This window comes from Pseudophryne corroboree, chromosome 8 (genome assembly GCF_028390025.1).
Source record: "Pseudophryne corroboree isolate aPseCor3 chromosome 8, aPseCor3.hap2, whole genome shotgun sequence".
NCBI classification, from domain to species: domain Eukaryota; kingdom Metazoa; phylum Chordata; class Amphibia; order Anura; family Myobatrachidae; genus Pseudophryne; species Pseudophryne corroboree.
The window spans coordinates 31,934,141-31,954,029 of NC_086451.1; the positions used below are offsets into that span (position 1 = coordinate 31,934,141).

The 19,889-nt window shown below is 46.1% G+C and overlaps 1 protein-coding gene across 2 annotated transcripts in view; it reads right to left on the reverse strand.

The window, feature by feature from the left end:
• NSMF (NMDA receptor synaptonuclear signaling and neuronal migration factor) overlaps positions 1–18,713 on the reverse strand; it is a 64,475-nt gene extending 45,762 nt beyond the window's left edge. The window contains exons 1-2 of one of the 2 annotated variants that reach the window (XM_063936178.1): positions 18,366–18,713; positions 5,442–5,503 (exon numbers count right to left, since the gene is read on the reverse strand). In XM_063936178.1, coding sequence (XP_063792248.1) covers positions 5,442–5,503; positions 18,366–18,436 — 133 coding nt within the window. In that variant the 5' untranslated portion in view covers positions 18,437–18,713. The remainder of the gene's footprint in view (positions 1–5,441; positions 5,504–18,365) is intronic. The other variant, XM_063936177.1, reaches the window with a different exon arrangement.
• Between the last annotated feature and the right edge of the window lie 1,176 nt (positions 18,714–19,889).

Sequence of the window (19,889 nt, forward strand, 5' to 3'; positions counted from 1 at the left end):
CGCGCAATACACACTTTGGCGAGGGCGCAGATACTGCGAGCATATAAGTCCTCCCACCTAGACCCAGATTCAGGTCCCCCCATTCCCAGAATGCAAAATTCCGGAGTCAACATTCCTCTCGGTATCCCCGTACGTTCCAGAATCGACCCGACCCCAGCCCAAAACGCCTGTAAGGATGGACACTCCCACACCAGGTGCAAGAACGATCCGCCAGCGGCTCCGCATTTAGGACAGGCGGCTGCGCCACCAGCCCCAAATCTGGCAAACCTATTCGGTGTCATATATGATCTATGTAATATAAAGAGTTGGATTTGCTGGAACCGTAGTGATTTGGTGACCTGGCTCGAGTTTCCCAGCGCCACCTCCCAGTCCTCAACATCTATGGGGCCCAGATCACGCTTCCAGCGCTCCCGAAGGTTCGAGAGCGGGTCCGCATGAATTATTTTTATAAGGTACGAGTAAGTGAAGGAGATCACCTTAACTCGACCCAATGCGCATAGGAAGGCCTTTATGGGGAAAGGGAGGAGCGCCGGTGGAGAATCCCCGAACTGTGATTGTATAGCGTGCCTGAGCTGTAAAAATCTGTAGAAGTAAGAGTTTGGGAGACCAAACTCCTCCTTTAGTTGTTGAAAGGACTTCATTGTACCATTGTTGTACAACTGAGATATGGAAGTTACTGAATACGGGGCCCAAACCTCCCCCCCCCTCGAGAGACCCCAGTTCAGGGAGTGATGCGGAGTGCCAAAGGGGAGTATCCGGATCCATACTATCGTACCCGAGCATTCGTATCAAAGCCTGCCAGATCTTCATGGCCTGAAAAACAATAGGAGGGGACAGCCGAGAAGTGCTCCCCCCCACCAGAATCTGCGCCGGAGAGAGGTCCGGGTAGTAACATCGGAGAAACGCCCAGCATAGACCAGCCTCATCTCCTCCCCGCAACCAGATACTGATGTGTGCCAGCTGGGCCGCAAAGTAATATAGTTGGAAGTGAGGTAAGGCCAAGCCGCCATCAACTTTTTGTCTAGTGAGGGTATATAACTTTATTCTAGGTCTTTTATTGGCCCATATCAGAGATGTTAGTATACTGTTTAATTTCTTAAAGAAGGCCGGGAATATGTATACAGGGGATTGTGAAAGAACATACAGTAGTTTGGGCAAAATTATCATCTTAACAAGGCTAACCCTACCTGTCATTGTCAGCGGGAGTTTACACCAAGCCCTCGACTTGCGTACAATCAGCTGGTAAGCGCTACTTTTCATTATAGTTTTAGTGTTGGGCCCAACTGGAAAGCACCATAAAATATCTGTGTGCATTTCCATTACTGATAGCATAGTACTGTCTGCGCCCAGTACTGAATATATAGGATCTTATCTGAATATCACTTCCATTCCCCAATAAACTCACGTATACACATATACTTTCCGGTGACATACACTCTCCAGCATAGACCAGGAAAACCCGTAAACTGGCAGGAAAATAAAGTCCAGAGGTTCTGACTTTTAATTTTTTAACTGTTTTGCATACTGTTGGGACGAGGTGGATGCAAGTAAAGCTACCAGGGCTGCTTGTGTGCAGTGCTCCGCTTATAGGGTCTAATTCAGACCTGATCGCTGCAGCAAAATTGTTCTCTAATGGGTAAAACCATGTGCACTGCAGGGGGGGCAGATGTAACATGTGCAGAGAGAATTAGATTTGGGTGGGGCGTGTTCAAACTGAAATCTAAATTGCCGTGTACAAATAAAGCAGCCAGTATTTACCCTGCACAGAAACAAAATAACCCACCCAAATCTAACTCTGCACGTTACATCTGCCCCACCTGCAGTGCACATGGGGGGTAATTCCGAGTTGATCGCAGCAGGAATTTTTTTAGCAGTTGGGCAAAACCATGTGCAGTGCAGGGGAGGCAGATTTAACATGTGCAGAGAGAGTTAGATTTGGGTGGGGTGTGTTCAATCTGCAATCTAAATTGCAGTGTAAAAATAAAGCAGCCAGTATTTACCCTGCACATAAACAAAATAACCCACCCAAATCTAACTCTCTCTGCACATGTTATATCTGTCCCACCTGCAGTGCACATGGGGGGTCATTCCGAGTTGTTCGCTCGCAAGCGGATTTTAGCAGATTTGCTCATGCTAAGCCGCCGCCTACTGGGAGTGAATCTTAGCATCTTAAAATTGCAAACGATGTATTCGCAATATTGCGATTACACACCTCGTAGCAGTTTCTGAGTAGCTCCAGACTTACTCGGCATCTGCGATCATTTCACTGCTTGTCGTTCCTGGTTTGACGTCACAAACACACCCAGCGTTCGCCCAGACACTCCTCCGTTTCTCCGCCCACTCCTGCGTTTTTTCCGGAAACGGTAGCGTTTTTTCCCACACGCCCATAAAACGGCCTGTTTCCGCCCAGTAACACCCATTTCCTGTCAATCACATTACGATCGCCAGACCGATGAAAAAGCCGTGAGTAAAAATCCTAACTGCATAGCAAATTTACTTGGCGCAGTCGCAGTGCGGACATTGCGCATTAAGCGGAAAATCGCTGCGATGCGAAGATTTTTACCGAGCGAACAACTCGGAATGACCCCCATAGTTTTGCCCAACTGCTAAAAAATTTCCTGCTGCGATCAACTCAGAATGAGGGCCACGGTTTTGCCCATTAGAGAATAATTTTGCTGCTGCAATCAGGTCTGAATTAGGCCCATAGCTGCCAATATACACACATTCCATTCCTGTCTGCGGCGCGGCTGATTCCCTTGTCTCCGCGGTGAGAAGGTCAGCGGTTCTGGGCAATGCAATGCCACATCCCTCAAGAGGCAGCGGCGCTGGAAAGCTGAATAAGCAGGAGCCGCGGAGTGGCATTTACTGCTGGAGCTCCATTAATTAAAATCTTGGCTACCGGTAATTAAAAACAGCTTAGGCACAATCTCCGCTCACAGCTTCCACTGCTCCATACGTGCTTCTGCAGCCGGCGAGCGCAACGCTCTGCAATCACAGCAGAAGCCCTGAAAATATCTGGTCAAACAGCGGATATTTCCTTTATAACTAAATAAAGGACAAATTGGCCAAATGTTACATACCGGGAAAACAATGACATCATAACTCCTCAGAGTCATAGCGGCCAGACCCGTACAGCTTATTCATTCACAAGGAGCTAGTGACCTAGCTGAGGCACGATTAGTCCATACTGTGCTGTTGGGTTGAGTCATCAGCATGGTGTGATCAAGGTCGACATGGTAAAAAGGTTGACACAGAAAAGGTCAACACGAGAAAAGATTGCAATGAGGGTCAGGCACTGAGGGGGGAGGTTAGGGTTAGGCTGCTGAATGAGAGGGTTAGGGTTAGAGGGTCGGGGAGAGGGGGGAACAGTCTTACCTCCCTCCTGTCGGTATTTACACTATCGGGATGCCAGCGTCAGTATTCTGACCGTCGGCATCCTGTATCCTGTCAGTCGGCATATCATACTGAACCCCATGGTAAATACTGGCTGCTTTATTTTTACACTGCAGTTTAGATTTCTGTTTGAACACCCCCCCTCCCCCCTAACCCAATTCTAACTCTCTGCACATGTTACATATGCCACACCTGCAGTGCAGCATGGTTTTGCCATTAGGGTGCTATTTCGGTTTGCTAACAAACCTGAAAAAGGCACTTAGTTAGTTAGGACGCTCCTGTTATTTCATGCATGTAAGTCAGCTCAATAGTTGACAGCATTTCACCTATATTCATTTAAAATATTGGCTGAAAAGTAAAAAATTTCCACCAACACAAGACCACCATTCCCATTCAAGGTCACCACAACAGTGCACCAACGGAAACCTGATCTTTAATAGCTTTTATATGTTAGTCCGTGTAAGTCGAGAACAAGGATATGTAAAATTAAATAACTTCGTAAACACCCTTGTGCTGCCCATTCCAATACAGGCTTAATAAGGCTTTTTCTGGCTGTTCTGTAAACTTGAAGAACCTGACATTCTCCTTTAAGTCCTTCTGAACAATGAGTGTTTTTTGGGCATCCCACTAAGCCATCATTGCCCATAAAACACTCCGTAGGACAGCAAATTGCAAGCTTACATCCTGGGAAAAACACTAGCTCTTTTGTGATCTGTACAGAAGGAGTTTAGGCCAGGAGCAAATTAACTTTTCTGAGACCTAATTACTCGTTTCAATCACTGATGTGAGCATATAGCTGGGACGGGACCCTGCTGGGAAGTTGGATAATGAGATAAACAGATCAATGTAATTAGTTTCAATAAATGTTGTTGTTTTTTTATACAGCTGCTCCCTGCTGGCAAATCAAGCACCCGGGCAAAGAGTTCGCCAGACGATGTCTTTTCGCAACGGAAATTAGCAACTGCTCCATCGTTTTATATAGATGTTAAACGCAATGTCGGGTCCTTGAGTACAACCTTGAATTTTCCTGTACTGCTTTATGATCTAGATGAGAGCAGACGAGAAAAAAATAGCAGAACCTGTTCGCTACGCCAAGTTTTTAATCTCTTTTGTAAATTCCCCCCACCATTGCATTTAACTGGTTTCTGGTTGGAGACACAGTCTTGTGGCCAAGAGATGTCTCCTCTTCAGACAGGATTGTTACCACTAAAGAGTCTTTAGTTCCAGTTGCAATGAGGAAAATCATCCGGGCAGACTACAGAGTAATGGGCTGTGCTTTATATCCTGGGTATGGTGTCCTTGGCTGATGTCTGTTTTCTTTCCTAAGCAATCCTACTTCGTACTTGGATTGAACAACTTTATTTTTTTTTCGCATGTTGCTCATTTGGGGGCCAGGTAACCTACTAGTATACTAGTGTACTATGCAGAAGACTGGGAAACAAAATGCAGAGAGACTCAGGGAACGTTCCAGTCATGAAAAAGAGGACCAGTCGCCTATACAGACCTGGACAGACTCCTTAATTACAACTTCTCAAACTCTGTCCTCAAGACCACTACAGTCCAGGTTTGAAGGATATTCATGCTTGAGCACAGGTGACTTCATTAGTACTTCAGTCATTTTTTATTTAACCATCTGTGCCCATGCATGGATATCCTTAAAACCTGGACTGTTGATGCGCCTTCAGGACTGACTTGGAGAAGAACTGGTTTAGAAGAAGGCAGCCGGTAGATTCAGAAGGTGTCTTGTGATTGCCTGAATATCAGCTGTCCATGTTGTATACATGTCAGGATTACTTTACAGTTTGTAAGTGCAAGGTTCTATCCCATGTACGGTCTATTTTGCCATATCATTTCAGCGTAAGAAAGACCAACTAGTCATTTAAGGATCTGCTATGCTGGAGGTGTCTACTGAACATCACCTCCAGTCCCCCCATATGCTGGTGGCACACTGTATAATATCAGACCATATGAGCCCCGAAACAATTCTGAATCTCGCTGTGCATTGCCGGGAACCTGTTTACTGGGTATCTCTGGGGGTAGGGTCTTACCTGAGCCGTTCAGGCTGTCCGGGTGGGTCTGTGACAGGTATTCTCCGAAAGCTCTCGCTGCTCTGTATTCCAAAAACATAGGAGAGAAAAGGAATCACGTTTTAGGGACAGTTGTATCTCATTTACACAATAAACTTCGCATACTTGAAAAATATTTGAAAGTAAAATGTATTATCAATCCCCCAACTAATTAGTTGATCTGTAATTTCTTCTTAACTTGTGTTTGCTGCTTACTAATATATGTTCAAGGCCAGTGTCCCTGTTAAACTTTGGTATTTCACATACAGCGGCCAGCGCGCCATATAATGCAGGACAAAGCGTTTGAACCTCCAATAAGTTTACTTGTGCAGAGTGCATCGGACAGCGCCGGGAAATCAGCCCCACACCGCGAACACTCCAGTCCGCAATTGGGACACAACAGCTGGTAAGGGCATATACTGTGACACCAGGGGGTAAGGGGTCTGTAGAGGTTCCAATACTGCGTGTGCCGGAGATTTCAGCGGACATGTGTCAAGAACGTTTAATTCGTAGTCTGGGTTTGCACAGAACCGCCCGCAGCGTCCTCCACCTGCGGGCCGCAACACTTGGATACCAGCCAGGATTACTGACTACTGCAAAACTTTATTCCCCCCTTAGAACTGACGAGTTTATTAACTTTTTATATTGTTGTTCTTAATCCTAAAATAGCGAAACAAATAAAACGCCTTGAAATGTACACTACAATGTGCAGATCACGCACTTGGCCGAGCAGAAGACAATCTGGAGGCTTTGCAATGTGGTTATAGAACAGATTGCAGTGAGCACATCTGACTGCCTGCGTAAATACTTTTCACATGAAATAATACCATCGAGCGTTTTATTTCCCCACCGTTCCGTCGCCTTGCAGCTTCTTTCTGAATAATGGAGAAACCAGCTGATATATAATGTATCAGTAGCGCATTTGGAGCAATTCCCAAACATCACAAAACCAAGGCGTTTTACTAAAGTAGAATTCCGCAACATGGCCCTTTTATATTCATATCATGCTGTAAGTAATTGCCAAATAATCGTAGCCTTTAATAGAAGTGGACATTGGTGGTCATTCCGAGTTGATCGCTAACTGCATTCGTTCGCTGTGCAGCAATAAGGCAAAAAAAATGGCACTTCTGCGCATGCGTATGCGGCGCAATGCGCACGCACGACGTACTATTACAACGAACGATGTAGTTTCACACAGGATCTCTAGCGAAGATTTTCAGTCGCACCGCTGACCGCAGAGTGATTGACATGAAGTGGGCGTTTCTGGGTGTCAACTGACTGTTTTCAGGGAGTGTTCGAAAAAACGCAGGCGTGCCAGGAAAAACACAGGGGTGGCTGGGAGAACGCAGGGCGTGTTAGTGACGTCAAAACAGGAACTGAACAGTCTGAAGTGATCACAAGCGCTGAGTAGGTATTGAGCTACTGTAAAACTGCACAAAAAAACTCTGCCGCCGCTCTGCGATCCTTTCGTTCGCACTTCTGCTAAGCTAAAATACACTCCCAGTGGGAGGCGGCATAGCGTTTGCACGGCTGCTAAAAACTGCTAGCGAGCGAACAACTCGGAATGACCCCCATTGAGAGACATATGTATATAGGGGGTCATTCCGAGTTGATCGTAGCTGTGCTAAATTTAGCACAGCTACGATCATTCACACTGACATGCGGGGGGACGCCCCGCATGTCAGTGCCGGCACCCCCGCAAAAGTGCAAAGGCATCGCACTACGTCGCCGGCGCATGTTCAGTAGGGACCCGTTCGCTCGGCTGCGACAAAAAGCTGCGAGCGAACGGGTCAGAATGACCCCCATAATAGATGTGTGTGTGTTGCCAACAGCAATGAATAGTAATATACCTAGAACTTTTTTTTTTCTAGTGCAGTTTAGAAAACAACAACAGAAATTCGGTTGCTATTGACGACGACGCCTTTTCTGACATGCCCTGTATTAAACGTTTTCACAAATAACTCCGGAAATAATATCCTGCAGCTGCAGGTAAGATAAGTCGCATTTAATTGTTATCTTTTCTGTCCCATTCTGGTGGACAAATAGGGTTTGGTATAGTTTGTCAACACTGACGCCGACACTGTGTTTTTCATGGAAGCCTAACCATACCCGTAACGGGAATGCCAACATTTTCACTATGTCAACATTATGACCTTGTTGACATTTTCCAAATGCTGACATGTTAAATGTCGACATTTTAATTATGTCAACGTCGCAGCGAATGACGACTGCATGCCAGAAGAATAACCCTGTATTTAAAGTTGCCTATAAATAACATACATACTTGTGAGCTAGATATTTCTGCCGACATGTATTAATACTGTTTCAAAGAATAAGACGTTGGACCCTTCCTTATTCATTACATACAGAACCCGCCGCGTAGCAGCAACTACTGTAAATGTATTACTTTGTTGAAACAATGTTGCAGCACTGTGCAATACATATATCGCAATGCTGCAGGTAAGCCGGAACATGAACCGTCAAGTGGCGGAATGTCATGTGACAAGTTTTTATCAGTGGGAACTATATCTTAGAGATAGATTTTACCTTCATTTATATATATTGTATATACTCCCCCATACACGTACTGGGTACAGCAGTAGACCACGGTTCCCGAGTTCTATAGGTATGCATTTTTCAGGGATACACGTATTCAGAACCTGGAAATTAGGGACAGCTGGCAAAAGTGCATCCAGCGTCCCCTCCAAGGTATAACCCTGTAGTACTGTACGTGGTCCCATCTGGGGGGAGATGCATCAAGTCTTGGAGAGAGATACATTTGAGTAGTTACCCAAATCAACTAATCAGCTTCTAGCCGTCATTCATCTAGCACAGTCTTTGAAATGACAGTTGACTGGTTGCTCTGTTCCGCTTTAGTCTCTCTCCAAGGCTTGGTACATCTCCCCTACAATGAGTAGAAGGCCCGCATCTCTGTTCTATGCACAATAAGCAGAGACAGCAGGCGGCTGAGTGTTGTAATCACTGCGATAATGACCGCATCGGACGCTGATTGCTCCTACTTGAGCCAAATACACCGTTTGCTGAATTAAATCCAATCTCCATTCTGCGGGTAGGCTCAGAAACCGGCTACTTGGCTCGTCTCTGCCTCCCCTCCCCTGTTCTTAATACCCGTAATCATCTTGTTTCCAGCCCACGCTGTATCTATAAAAATAATCCTCCACCTACGGTTACAGCCGTCAGGAACTGCCCCCTGTGATATATGTCACTAGCGCAGACCCCCACATAGGGCTGGGACTCCTCTATATTCTATATCACCCTTCTCATGCAACCTTCCGAGGAGATCCGTTCTCCTAACAAAATACTTGTACAGATGATGCTTCAGTTCCTGCCCCCTAGAGCTTACACTCTAATCCCTTCATCGCCCAAGATACAAGGACATGCTGTAGATCAGGCATGTCCAAACTGCGGCCCTCCAGCTGTTGTGAAACTACATATCCCAGCATGCTCTGGCACGGTTTTGCTGTCAGAGAATGCTGGGATGTGTAGTGTCTCAACAGCTGGAGGGCCGCAGTTTGGACATGCCTGCTGTAGATACTACAAAACAAGTTTTAAAGGGTGGGAATGGCATGACAAAATCAAGGCACAGAGGTTTCTCAGCGGCCATCGCTCTAAGTTGAATAAGCAATAAGTTAAATCAATACATTTAATCAAAGAAAGAGAAACCAATGTATAATGATACACAAGTGTTACAAGCTGTAACCAACCACTCATAGGTCTTCAACCTGCGGCCCTCCAGCTGCTGTGGAACTACACATCTCAGCATGCCCTGCCACAGTTTTGCTATGACGGCATGCTAAAACTGAGGCAGGGCATGCTGGGATGTGTAGTTCCACAGCTGGAGGGCTGCATGTTGAAGACCCATGAAAGGTACGTTCCGACTCCCTCCGCCTGGAGTTGTAGGATCAACCTTTTTCTATCCACTACATGGAAATACATTACTGCCACACAGAACAATTTTACTTCCCACGCATACCTTCTGAAAGCACTAGATGGCGCTATGTACTCTTTATAACTCAGCCTGGTGCTCATTTAACCCCTTCCAAGAACAAAACCTATTATTTATCTAGATCAGGGGTGGGGAATCAGCGGTCCTCCAGCTGCTGTAGAACTACACATCCCAGCATGCCCTGCCTCAGTTTTAGCCTGCCTTAATAGCAAAACTGTGGCAGGGGATGCTGGGATGAGTAGTTCCACAGCAGCTGGAGGGATGCAGGTTGAAGAGCCATGATCTAAATCTGTGGTTCTCAACCGCGGTCCTCAAGTACCCCCAACAGATCATGTTTTCCAGGTCTCCTCACAGGATTGCAAGTGAAATAATTTGCTCCACCTGTGTATCTTTTAAAATGTGTCGGTGAGTAATGAATACACCTGTGCACCAGCTAGGTGACCTGGAAAACATGAACTGTTGGGGGTACTTGAGGACCGAGGTTGACATTGGATGTATCAGGAATCATGCTTCTATATATCCGCGTCAGATGAAACACACCAGCTACCTGGCTCCACTGTGGTAAGTACAGGTGCCACATGTGTGTTTGCATGCATTAAATAGCAGCACGTGTGTGACGAGACTGCATTGCAGTTGCTGGGCTGTGCGATGCTTTAGCATATAACATACTCACACACAGGCATCTCTAAGGTCCTCTCCTGCCACTACAGAATACAGCGGCTGCAATGCTTGTCCACAAACTATTATAGGATCCTCCAGAGAGCAAATTATTACTTCTCATTAGAGTGTACAATGTTCAAGGGGAAAATAAATCGCCTGGATTACAGAAGCATAATGAGACTTCATACACTTAGAGCACTACAGTGGACCAATCACCACCAATTAATATGATCATTGGGGGTCATTCCGAGTTGATCGCTAGCTGCTTTCGTTCGCTGTGCAGAAACGAGGCAAAAAATCGGCACTTCTGCGCATGCGTATGCGGCGCAATGCGCACGCGCGACGTACTATTACAACGAACGATGTAGTTTCACACAAGGTCTAGAGAAGCTTTTCAGTCGCACTGGTGGTCGCAGAGTAATTGACAGGAAGAGGGCGTTTCTAGGTGTCAACTGACCGTTTTCAGGGAGTGTTCGGAAAAACGCAGGCGTGCCAGCAAAAACGAAAGCGTGGCTGGGCGAACACAGGGCGTGTTTGTGACGTCAAATCCGGAACTGAACAGTCTGAAGTGATCGCAAGCGCTGAGTAGGTTTGAAGCTACTCTAAAACTGCACAAAAAATTTTTGTAGCTGCTCTGCGATCCTTTCGTTCGCACTTCTGCTAAGCTAAGACACACTCCCAGTGGGAGGCGGCATAGCGTTTGCACGGCTGCTAAAAACTGCTAGCGAGCGATCAACTCGGAATTACCACCATTGTTTCAGATAGTTTACTTTTTAACTTAATTTTATTTTATGCCCCCTCTTCCCCTCCTGACCACTGACGGAGATAGTTTGGAGATATCGTCCAATAAATAACCGCCATTATTGACGTATGACCCCTCCCTACTGCCAGAGGCACTATATGCAAATGAGCGGAATGAGAAGACCGTATCAGTAGGCATTCTGGGACATTAGCATAGACAGAAGACTGCAATGTACTATAATTATATGACCAATGGCCACTGCATTTCACTTAGGGATGGCCATTGGTGGGTTATCCATCGATGGTCACCATCAATGGCATTATTGATGGATAACCTCGATGATGTAAAACCATCTGGGAGGGATCCATCAATGGTTTTCCCTATCGATGGTCATCCCTGCATTACTGTGCCGTGAAATGCAGGCCAATCAGAGCGCCAGGGCGTGGCTTTGCATATATCAGGGGGCGGGGCTAAACTTTATGTCCTGGACCTTTCGGAAAAAAAGAATAGAAAAAAAATTCAGTATCTCTGAACCATCGATGGCAAGAAACCATCTGGTTCTCCCACATCGATGATAAAAGTGTTCAACATCGGACATAGACCATCGATGATTTCGAAACATCGATGGTCAATGGCAAGCTCTAATTTCACTTTTGTTTGTTAACGGTGAGGAGCCGATTAAGAGTTGAACGCGAATCCGCTTGCAATGGGTAATTTGCGTGTTTTCTCTGTGCACAGCCTTGAACTGAAGATACGTGGCTATGACATTTGCGACTGTAGGCGGGTAACTGCGCTGTAACGAGGCGTACTCATGCCGCCTAAGTTCACAGATGGTACGAAGATAGAATTGCGGCCTGTGCAGGGTTTCCTTTCTGCGCCTAGCGCAGTGCTGGTGTAAGTGGGCGCTGATAATGATGATGGGTATCCAACCAGACATACGGAAGCAGTCAGTCGGGGACACGGATTTGCCGCATCTCTGCCCAAAGATGAAAATGCGCATGTAGTTCCGCTAACAATAATGCGGAAACAATCCCAGCCGACTCGCATCCACTACTGATTGGTTCAGCAGGACCGTTTGATAAATCTGCAGGTGCACAGACGTGGCTGCGATTATAACCCTGGCTGGTGCTCCAACAAAGGGCCCCGGGATAGCAGGGACCCCATCGATAGATCTGACACTGCAAATCGATGGATCTATTGGAGCAGGGCATCTTAGAGGCCTCTTCCGCTCCCTACTGAAGACTCCCACAGAATCAAACCTCAAAGTGCCCCGTTCCCTCCCCTCTCCAAGGTCTATTTTCAAGTCAAATATAAATGAGAGTAAGGTTTACCCTATAGTGGCTTTAGGAGGTTACCCTAGTTCCCCCTAATGCCTCAGGTACACAAGAACGGCTAATCCTAACTCTCCAAAGCATCCGAGTGGTTAAATCCCTCCTTCAGAAAAGAAAAAAATTATACATACAGTACTACTTCACCAGCGCCCCACTCCGTGTTAAGCGAAGCAATCCACCTCTTGATTCCATACAGATCTCCTTTTCCACCTCTTGATTCCATACAGATCTCCTTTTCCTCCTCTTGATTCCATACAGATCTCCTTTTCCACCTCTTGATTCCATACAGATCTCCTTTTCCACCTCTTGATTCCATACAGATCTTCTTTTCCACCTCTTGATTCCGTACAGATCTCCTTTTCTTCCTACAAAGGAGATCTGTACGGAATTAAGACGTGGATTGCTCCGCTTAACACGGAGTGGGACGCTGGTGTAGTAGTACTCTTTGTATCATTTATTTCTTTTCTGCTGTATGTTAGAGGTTGGAAAAGTCTCTTATAGGATACTGCACTACTAGCTGCCTCTGCGCATTGTTGGTACTTCTAAAAACTTTACTATAAATCCCTCCTTCACTTTTCCCAGTGGAATCGCCGGAGCTCAGTAATCCGTTCCCCCGGGTCACGTGCCGCAGATCTCAGAACTCAAGCTCCAGTCACTATCTGGGCAGGTGACTCGGCCTGGCTCCCTGGCTGATTCTCGACGTGTGGCTCCGTGTGCCCAAGAGGTGTCACGGCGACAGATGACACATAGGTGTGACTCCGGGGATGGAAAGGTAGCACGTCTGTTGCAGACTGCTATGCAGGATAGGTGATAAAGCAAATCCACACTTCTTGGCACGATCCAGCCCTGTGAGGTCGGCCTCAGCGGATCATTAGTTTGGAGATAAAATCTGACGGACGGCACTGAATGCATTGCTTTATCCAATATCCCTGTCTATGTAATCCCTCAATTATAACCCGTAAACATTAATACTCCTTTGTACCCTGGCGGTAACTGGCATCACTCTGTACCAGCCCAACTATCACTTTCTACAGAGAAATTCGGCATAGGTTACCGTTCCCAATTGTAGTCCATGTGGATCGTATAGTATGAAAAAGTCAAAAATTTTAATTTGTTTTGAAAACTCATGTCGACCTTTTGACTTGACGACCTAGTACATGACGACCTAATGATCATGTCCACCTAGTGTCCCTGTCGACCTAATGCATGTCTACCTTTAATAGTCGACCTAATGACTGTCGACCTAAGTTGTGTCGACCTAACGACCGTATCCCAAGGAGTCTCCTCTATGGATAATGGACATTTCCCCCTCCTGGCTGGGAGAATAAACCTATCACTACCCCCTGGTAGAGGAATGATCTTCTCCACTGCTGGGATATAACCAGCAGGAGGATTCAATCTGATGCACAAATCTTCCTGTATCCTGAGATCTCTCTATTCACCGTACAGGTCACCATGTAGGACACCATAGTCATCCTCCAGGATACCATATAGGTCATCCTGGTCAGCACACCTCCATTTCCCTAGCAACAGACACTTCGGGGTGGGGGCGCGCGACACGGCTCACGGGGGGCATGCCCCAATCAGATACGCCCTACATGATACCATATTCACCACACAGAACACTATATTCACCCTACAGGACATCACATTCACCATATGGGTAATCCTGGTCACCATATTCACCACATAGGACCCTATGGGGGTAATTCCAAGTTGATCGCAGCAGGAATTCTGTTAGCAATTGGGCAAAACCATGTGCACTGCAGGGGAGGCAGATATAACATGTGCAGAGAGAGTTAGATTTGGGTGTGGTGTGTTCAATCTGCAATCTAATTTGCAGTGTAAAAATAAAGCAGCCAGTATTTACCCTGCACAGAAATAAAATAACCCACCCAAATCTAACTCTCTCTGCACATGTTATATCTGCCCCCCCCCCCTGCAGTGCACATGGTTTTGCCCAACTGCTAAAAAATTTCCTGCTGCGATCAACTTGGAATTACCCCCTATATTCAAAGTAAAAGGACATCACATTCACCATATAGGTCATCCTGGTCACCATATTCACCACATAGGACCCTATACTCACCCTACAGGACATCACATTCACCATATAGGTCATCCTGGTCACCACATTCACCACATAGGACCCTATATTCACACTACAGAATACTATATTCACCATATAGGTCATCCTGGTCACCATATTCACCACATAGGACCCTATATTCACACTACAGAATACTATATTCACCATATAGGTCATCCTGGTCACCATATTAACCACATAGGACCTTAAATTCAAAGTTAAAGGACATCACATTCACCATATAGGTCATCCTGGTCACCATAATCACCACATAGGACCCTATACTCACCCTACAGGACATCACATTCACCATATGGGTAATCCTGGTCACTATATTCCCCACATATGACACTGTATTCACCCTACAGGACATCACATTCACCATATGGTTAATCCTGGTCACCATATTCACCACATAGGACCCTATATTCACCCTACAGAATACTACATTCACCATATAGGTCATCCTGGTCACCATATTCACCACATATGACACTATACTCACCCTACAGGTCATCACATTCACCATATGGGTAATCCTCTACAGGACATCACATTCACCATATGGGTAATCCTGGTCACCATATTCACCACATATGACACTATATTCACCCTAGGGGACATCACATTCACCATATAGGTCATCCTGGTTACCATATTCACCACATATGACACTATATTCACCCTAGGGGACATCACATTCACCATATAGGTCATCCTGGTTACCATATTCACCACATAGGACCCTATACTCACACTACAGGATACTATATTCACCCTATGGGACATCACATTCACCATATAGGTAATCCGGGTCACCATATTCACCACATAGGACCCTATACTCACCCTACAGGACATCACATTCACCATATGGGTAATCCTGGTCACTATATTCCCCACATATGACACTGTATTCACCCTACAGGACATCACATTCACCATATGGTTAATCCTGGTCACCATATTCACCACATAGGACCCTATATTCACCCTACAGAATACTACATTCACCATATAGGTCATCCTGGTCACCATATTCACCACATATGACACTATACTCACCCTACAGGTCATCACATTCACCATATGGGTAATCCTGGTCACTATATTCACCCTACAGGACATCACATTCACCATATGGGTAATCCTGGTCACCATATTCACCACATATGACACTATATTCACCCTAGGGGACATCACATTCACCATATAGGTCATCCTGGTCACCATATTCACCACATATGACACTATATTCACACTACAGGATACTATATTCACCCTATGGGACATCACATTCACCATATAGGTAATCCTGGTCACCATATTCACCACATAGGACCCTATACTTACTCAACAAGACATCACATTCACCATATAGGTCATACTGATCACCATATTCACCACATAGGACCCTATATTCACCCTACAGGACATCACATTCACCATATAGGTCATCCTGGTCACCATATTCCCCACATAGGACCTTATATTCACACTACAGAATACCATATTCACCATATAGGTCATCCTGATCACCATATTCACCACATAGGACCCTATACTCACCCTACAGGACATCACATTCACCATATAGGTAATCCTGGTCACCATATTCACCACATAGGACCCTATACTCACCCTACAGGACATCACATTCACCATATAGGTCATCCTGGTCACCATATTCACCACATAGGACCCTATATTCACACTACAGAATACTATATTCACCATATAGGTCATCCTGGTCACCATATTCACCACATAGGACCCTATACTCACCCTAGAGGACATCACATTCACCATATAGGTCATCCCGGTCACCATATTCACCACATACGACTCTACACAGGTAACACAAGTCAGCTGACTCGGATCATCTTGCCCCCACCCCAATCTGGTGATAGGTGTCCTCTGTCACTAATATCACTTCATAATTCCACCCCTGAAGATTGGACAAACGCCTCCTGTCTTCATGATATCCACTTACACACTACTAGACAACGCTGGAACCAGGGTACAGTCTATTAGTCAGTGGGATGTAATATAATGAACTATCAAGGTCACACGACAAGACACCAATATCACCGATATATATCCACCTATTACAGCATATATATGGCGTGGTGCCTACACATATATGTAACACAATGGATAGGTCTTACAGGAGTTATAGGACGGCAATCTGTGGGTGTGTAATGCTTAGTCAATGTATAAGATATAAACCCTTTCTGAGGAATTGCACATCATATAATCCTCTGTGGCGGCCTTTAAATTCCCTGTAAATAAATCTTTCATCCATCCTATACCATAGAATGATAATCTGACCCCTCAGATTGCGGAATTACTGTCTCTGAGAAGGAACTAGAATAATCTGATTTAGCATTGCACAACTGTATCCAATAATCCAGATATATGCTACTGTAATCCATCAATCAATGGAATATATTATCTGTACTGCTGTACATCACCGTGACCTTCCATTAGTTCTTATGTGCATACATATCTCCCTTCACGTTTTATAATCTTTACTGACGGATAGCTTTTTGTTTTTACTGACACCGCTATTAGTACATAGTAACAGAATAAAGCCTCAAAGAGAGGATGGGGAGAGTTTGCAAGACAGCAAAGTCTGGATAGCATTGCGTCGGTCATGCGTATCCACTAACGTCCAATTATTGATGACGACGAAAGCCGCTTTCAATTTTTACTGACAATTAGTGAGATTTACTGATTGCTAATGTACAAAGCGTGTGGGAAGTCAATATGTGAGGTAAGAATTCCCCGGGTGACCTGTGGTAGTTCAGTGATTGGAGTATTCTTATTTTAAGTCTATACCACAGGAAAATTCACCCCAAAAATTTATTTTATATATCATTTTGTCACAGATCGCATTCACCCACCTGCAGCCCTCACACCGGATTACACCACATCCACCCACACAATTGTCAAACTGCCGTTACCCCACCTATTTAAGTCAAATGACTGGTCACCAGTACGTATGGCGGGTCCCAGACAACAAATGCAACGTCTCCAGTCGCACCGCAAACTTCCTAATACTACAGCCCTATTGCATGACCTTGGGATTGTCTTATCAGAGAGGTGACAGATGCACATACTATAGCAGTATTAAACGTGGTATAACAGTAATATGACATGCCCGGGGAAGAGGGGGTTAATATTGAAGGATATAGTGTCGCTCTATCATCCGTATGCGGGCTTATTGCTAGTACCCCCTGTGCATCTCTGGAAGTGCGGTGTGCAACGCTCTCTGTGCATCCTGCTTATTAATGTCACCATAGTCTCGGGTCCCCAGTGTAATACACCATGAGGTCACACTAGAATTAACTCTATCTTCCCCGCTGCCCTCTGATAAGAGAAGCCAGAGCGGGGAGACGGCTAATCTTCCCTACTACTGTACTATGGAACACAACTTCCATGCCGCTCGCAGGGAGCATCTCAGGATTCAATGCACAGCTGGCATGCAGAGGGTTAATATTACTACGGGAACATTTGCAGCCGGGAGGACAGTAAGAGGGGCAAATGCTCTCCTTCTGCAGTGATGGGTAAGGGGCAAGGGGTTAGGGTTGGGGGTATTTACATAAAATTGCAATTGAGCACTATCAGTCCCTGGTATGGTGTAAGTGTAACGTGTCTGTATGTATGGATGCATGCATGCGTGTATGTGTGTATATATATATATATATATATATATATATAATGTACACACACACATAAATAGATAGATAGATAGATAGATAGATAGATAGATAGATAGATAGATAGATAGATAACACAATCACTCCGCAGCTGAATTATGTAGTATCCCTGGGGCCTAATGGACCAGCAGGTGTGCCTGCAAGTGATACAGGGATAGGGTGGCACAGGCAGGCATACACCAGTGCATGGGTGAGGTGGGCACAATGCAGTATATCATGTTGCCTTCTGCACAATACAATATATCCTATGACCACTGCATTGCAATACATTCCACTATCAGAGACTGTACCCAAGAACTTGCAATCTAAGCCCCCCCCCTTGGTGGAACAAGGACAGACACCCTGATGCCCAGCCTTCCCCCCATGCCAGCCGGTCTCTGCCACCATGCACTCACCGAACTTTGGCGGCTACATGCGAGATGGTGTCATTCCTCAGCGCCTTCTTCTTGGAGACAGCTGTGCCCATCCTCGGTGCTCAGGGAGGGGGTTGTGGGGCCACATCCGACCAGCCCGGCGGGGTGGCAGCCGCTATGGCAGCGGAGCAGGTGGCTCAGGCTGGGACTGCTCTGCAGACTGTGTGCTGCCGAGGCTGCTCTGCTCTCCCATTGATTGCTGCAGGAGGGAGGGGAGCAGAGCAGGAGGCCAGGAAGCTCTGCCATGTATGGGCAGAGGATGTGCCTACCGTCCTCCCACTCCCAGCAGCAGGGGCAGGGCAGGGGAAGGGGGTGGCAGCAAGCAGTGTGGAGGATGCTATGCAGTGTGTACCCTAACCATGGAAGTCATACATGTTACTCCAGTAGTGGGTGGCTGCCATGCGTGGAGTCCACAGACCTGAGTCCCAGCTGCATGCAGTTTTATGGGCTGAGGAAACCCCCCATTTTCTAGTAGCTACTCTGAGGCACAGAGGGCAAATGGGATTTGTTGCCCATAGCAACCAGACTCCAGCTAACACTCTATAACTGCACTAGGTAAATGATAGTTAGAAACTGGTTGCTATTGGCAACACTCCCACTTGTTAACTATGGCCCTCATTCCGAGTTGTTCGCTCGGTATTTTTCATCGCATCGCAGTGAAAATCCGCTTAGTACGCATGCGCAATGTTCGCACTGCGACTGCGCCAAGTAACTTTACTATGATGAAAGTATATTTACTCACGGCTTTTTCTTCGCTCCGGCGATCGTAATGTGATTGACAGGAAATGGGTGTTACTGGGCGGAAACACGGCGTTTCAGGGGCGTGTGGCTGAAAACGCTACCGTTTCCGGAAAAAACGCAGGAGTGGCCGGAGAAACGGTGGGAGTGCCTGGGCGAACGCTGGGTGTGTTTGTGACGTCAACCAGGAACGACAAGCACTGAACTGATCGCACAGGCAGAGTAAGTCTGGAGCTACTCTGAAACTGCTAACTCGTTTGTAATCGCAATATTGCGCGTACGTCGGTCGCAATTTTAAGAAGCTAAGATTCACTCCCAGTAGGCGGCGGCTTAGCGTGTGTAACTCTGCTACATTCGCCTTGCGAGCGAACAACTCGGAATGAGGGCCTATATTTCCTGTGTTAAGCTAAGTCAGTGACTTCTGAGTCCCAACCACGGCACACTCAAGGTGTACACTGGCTGATATATCGCAGGTCCCGCGGCCAGTGTGTATGAGCGATATGTCTGTGAACGAACGCCGCATAGGTGCGTATGCAGGAGCGTTAGCTGATAAAATGGCTTCAAACGCTCCTTTATCGGTCGGATTGGGAGCTTGCATCTTGGGAGCTGCTTATAAATTTAGATCCCCGCCCATGCAGTGACAAAAACGCGGTCAGACCTTCGCAGTAGGAATTCCCCGTCACAAACCCGGTAGTCCCCACACCACAAAGCACAGCTCGTATCGGGTTAGCTGTTCTTTGCTTAAAACCTACGTCCTTACAGCGCTAA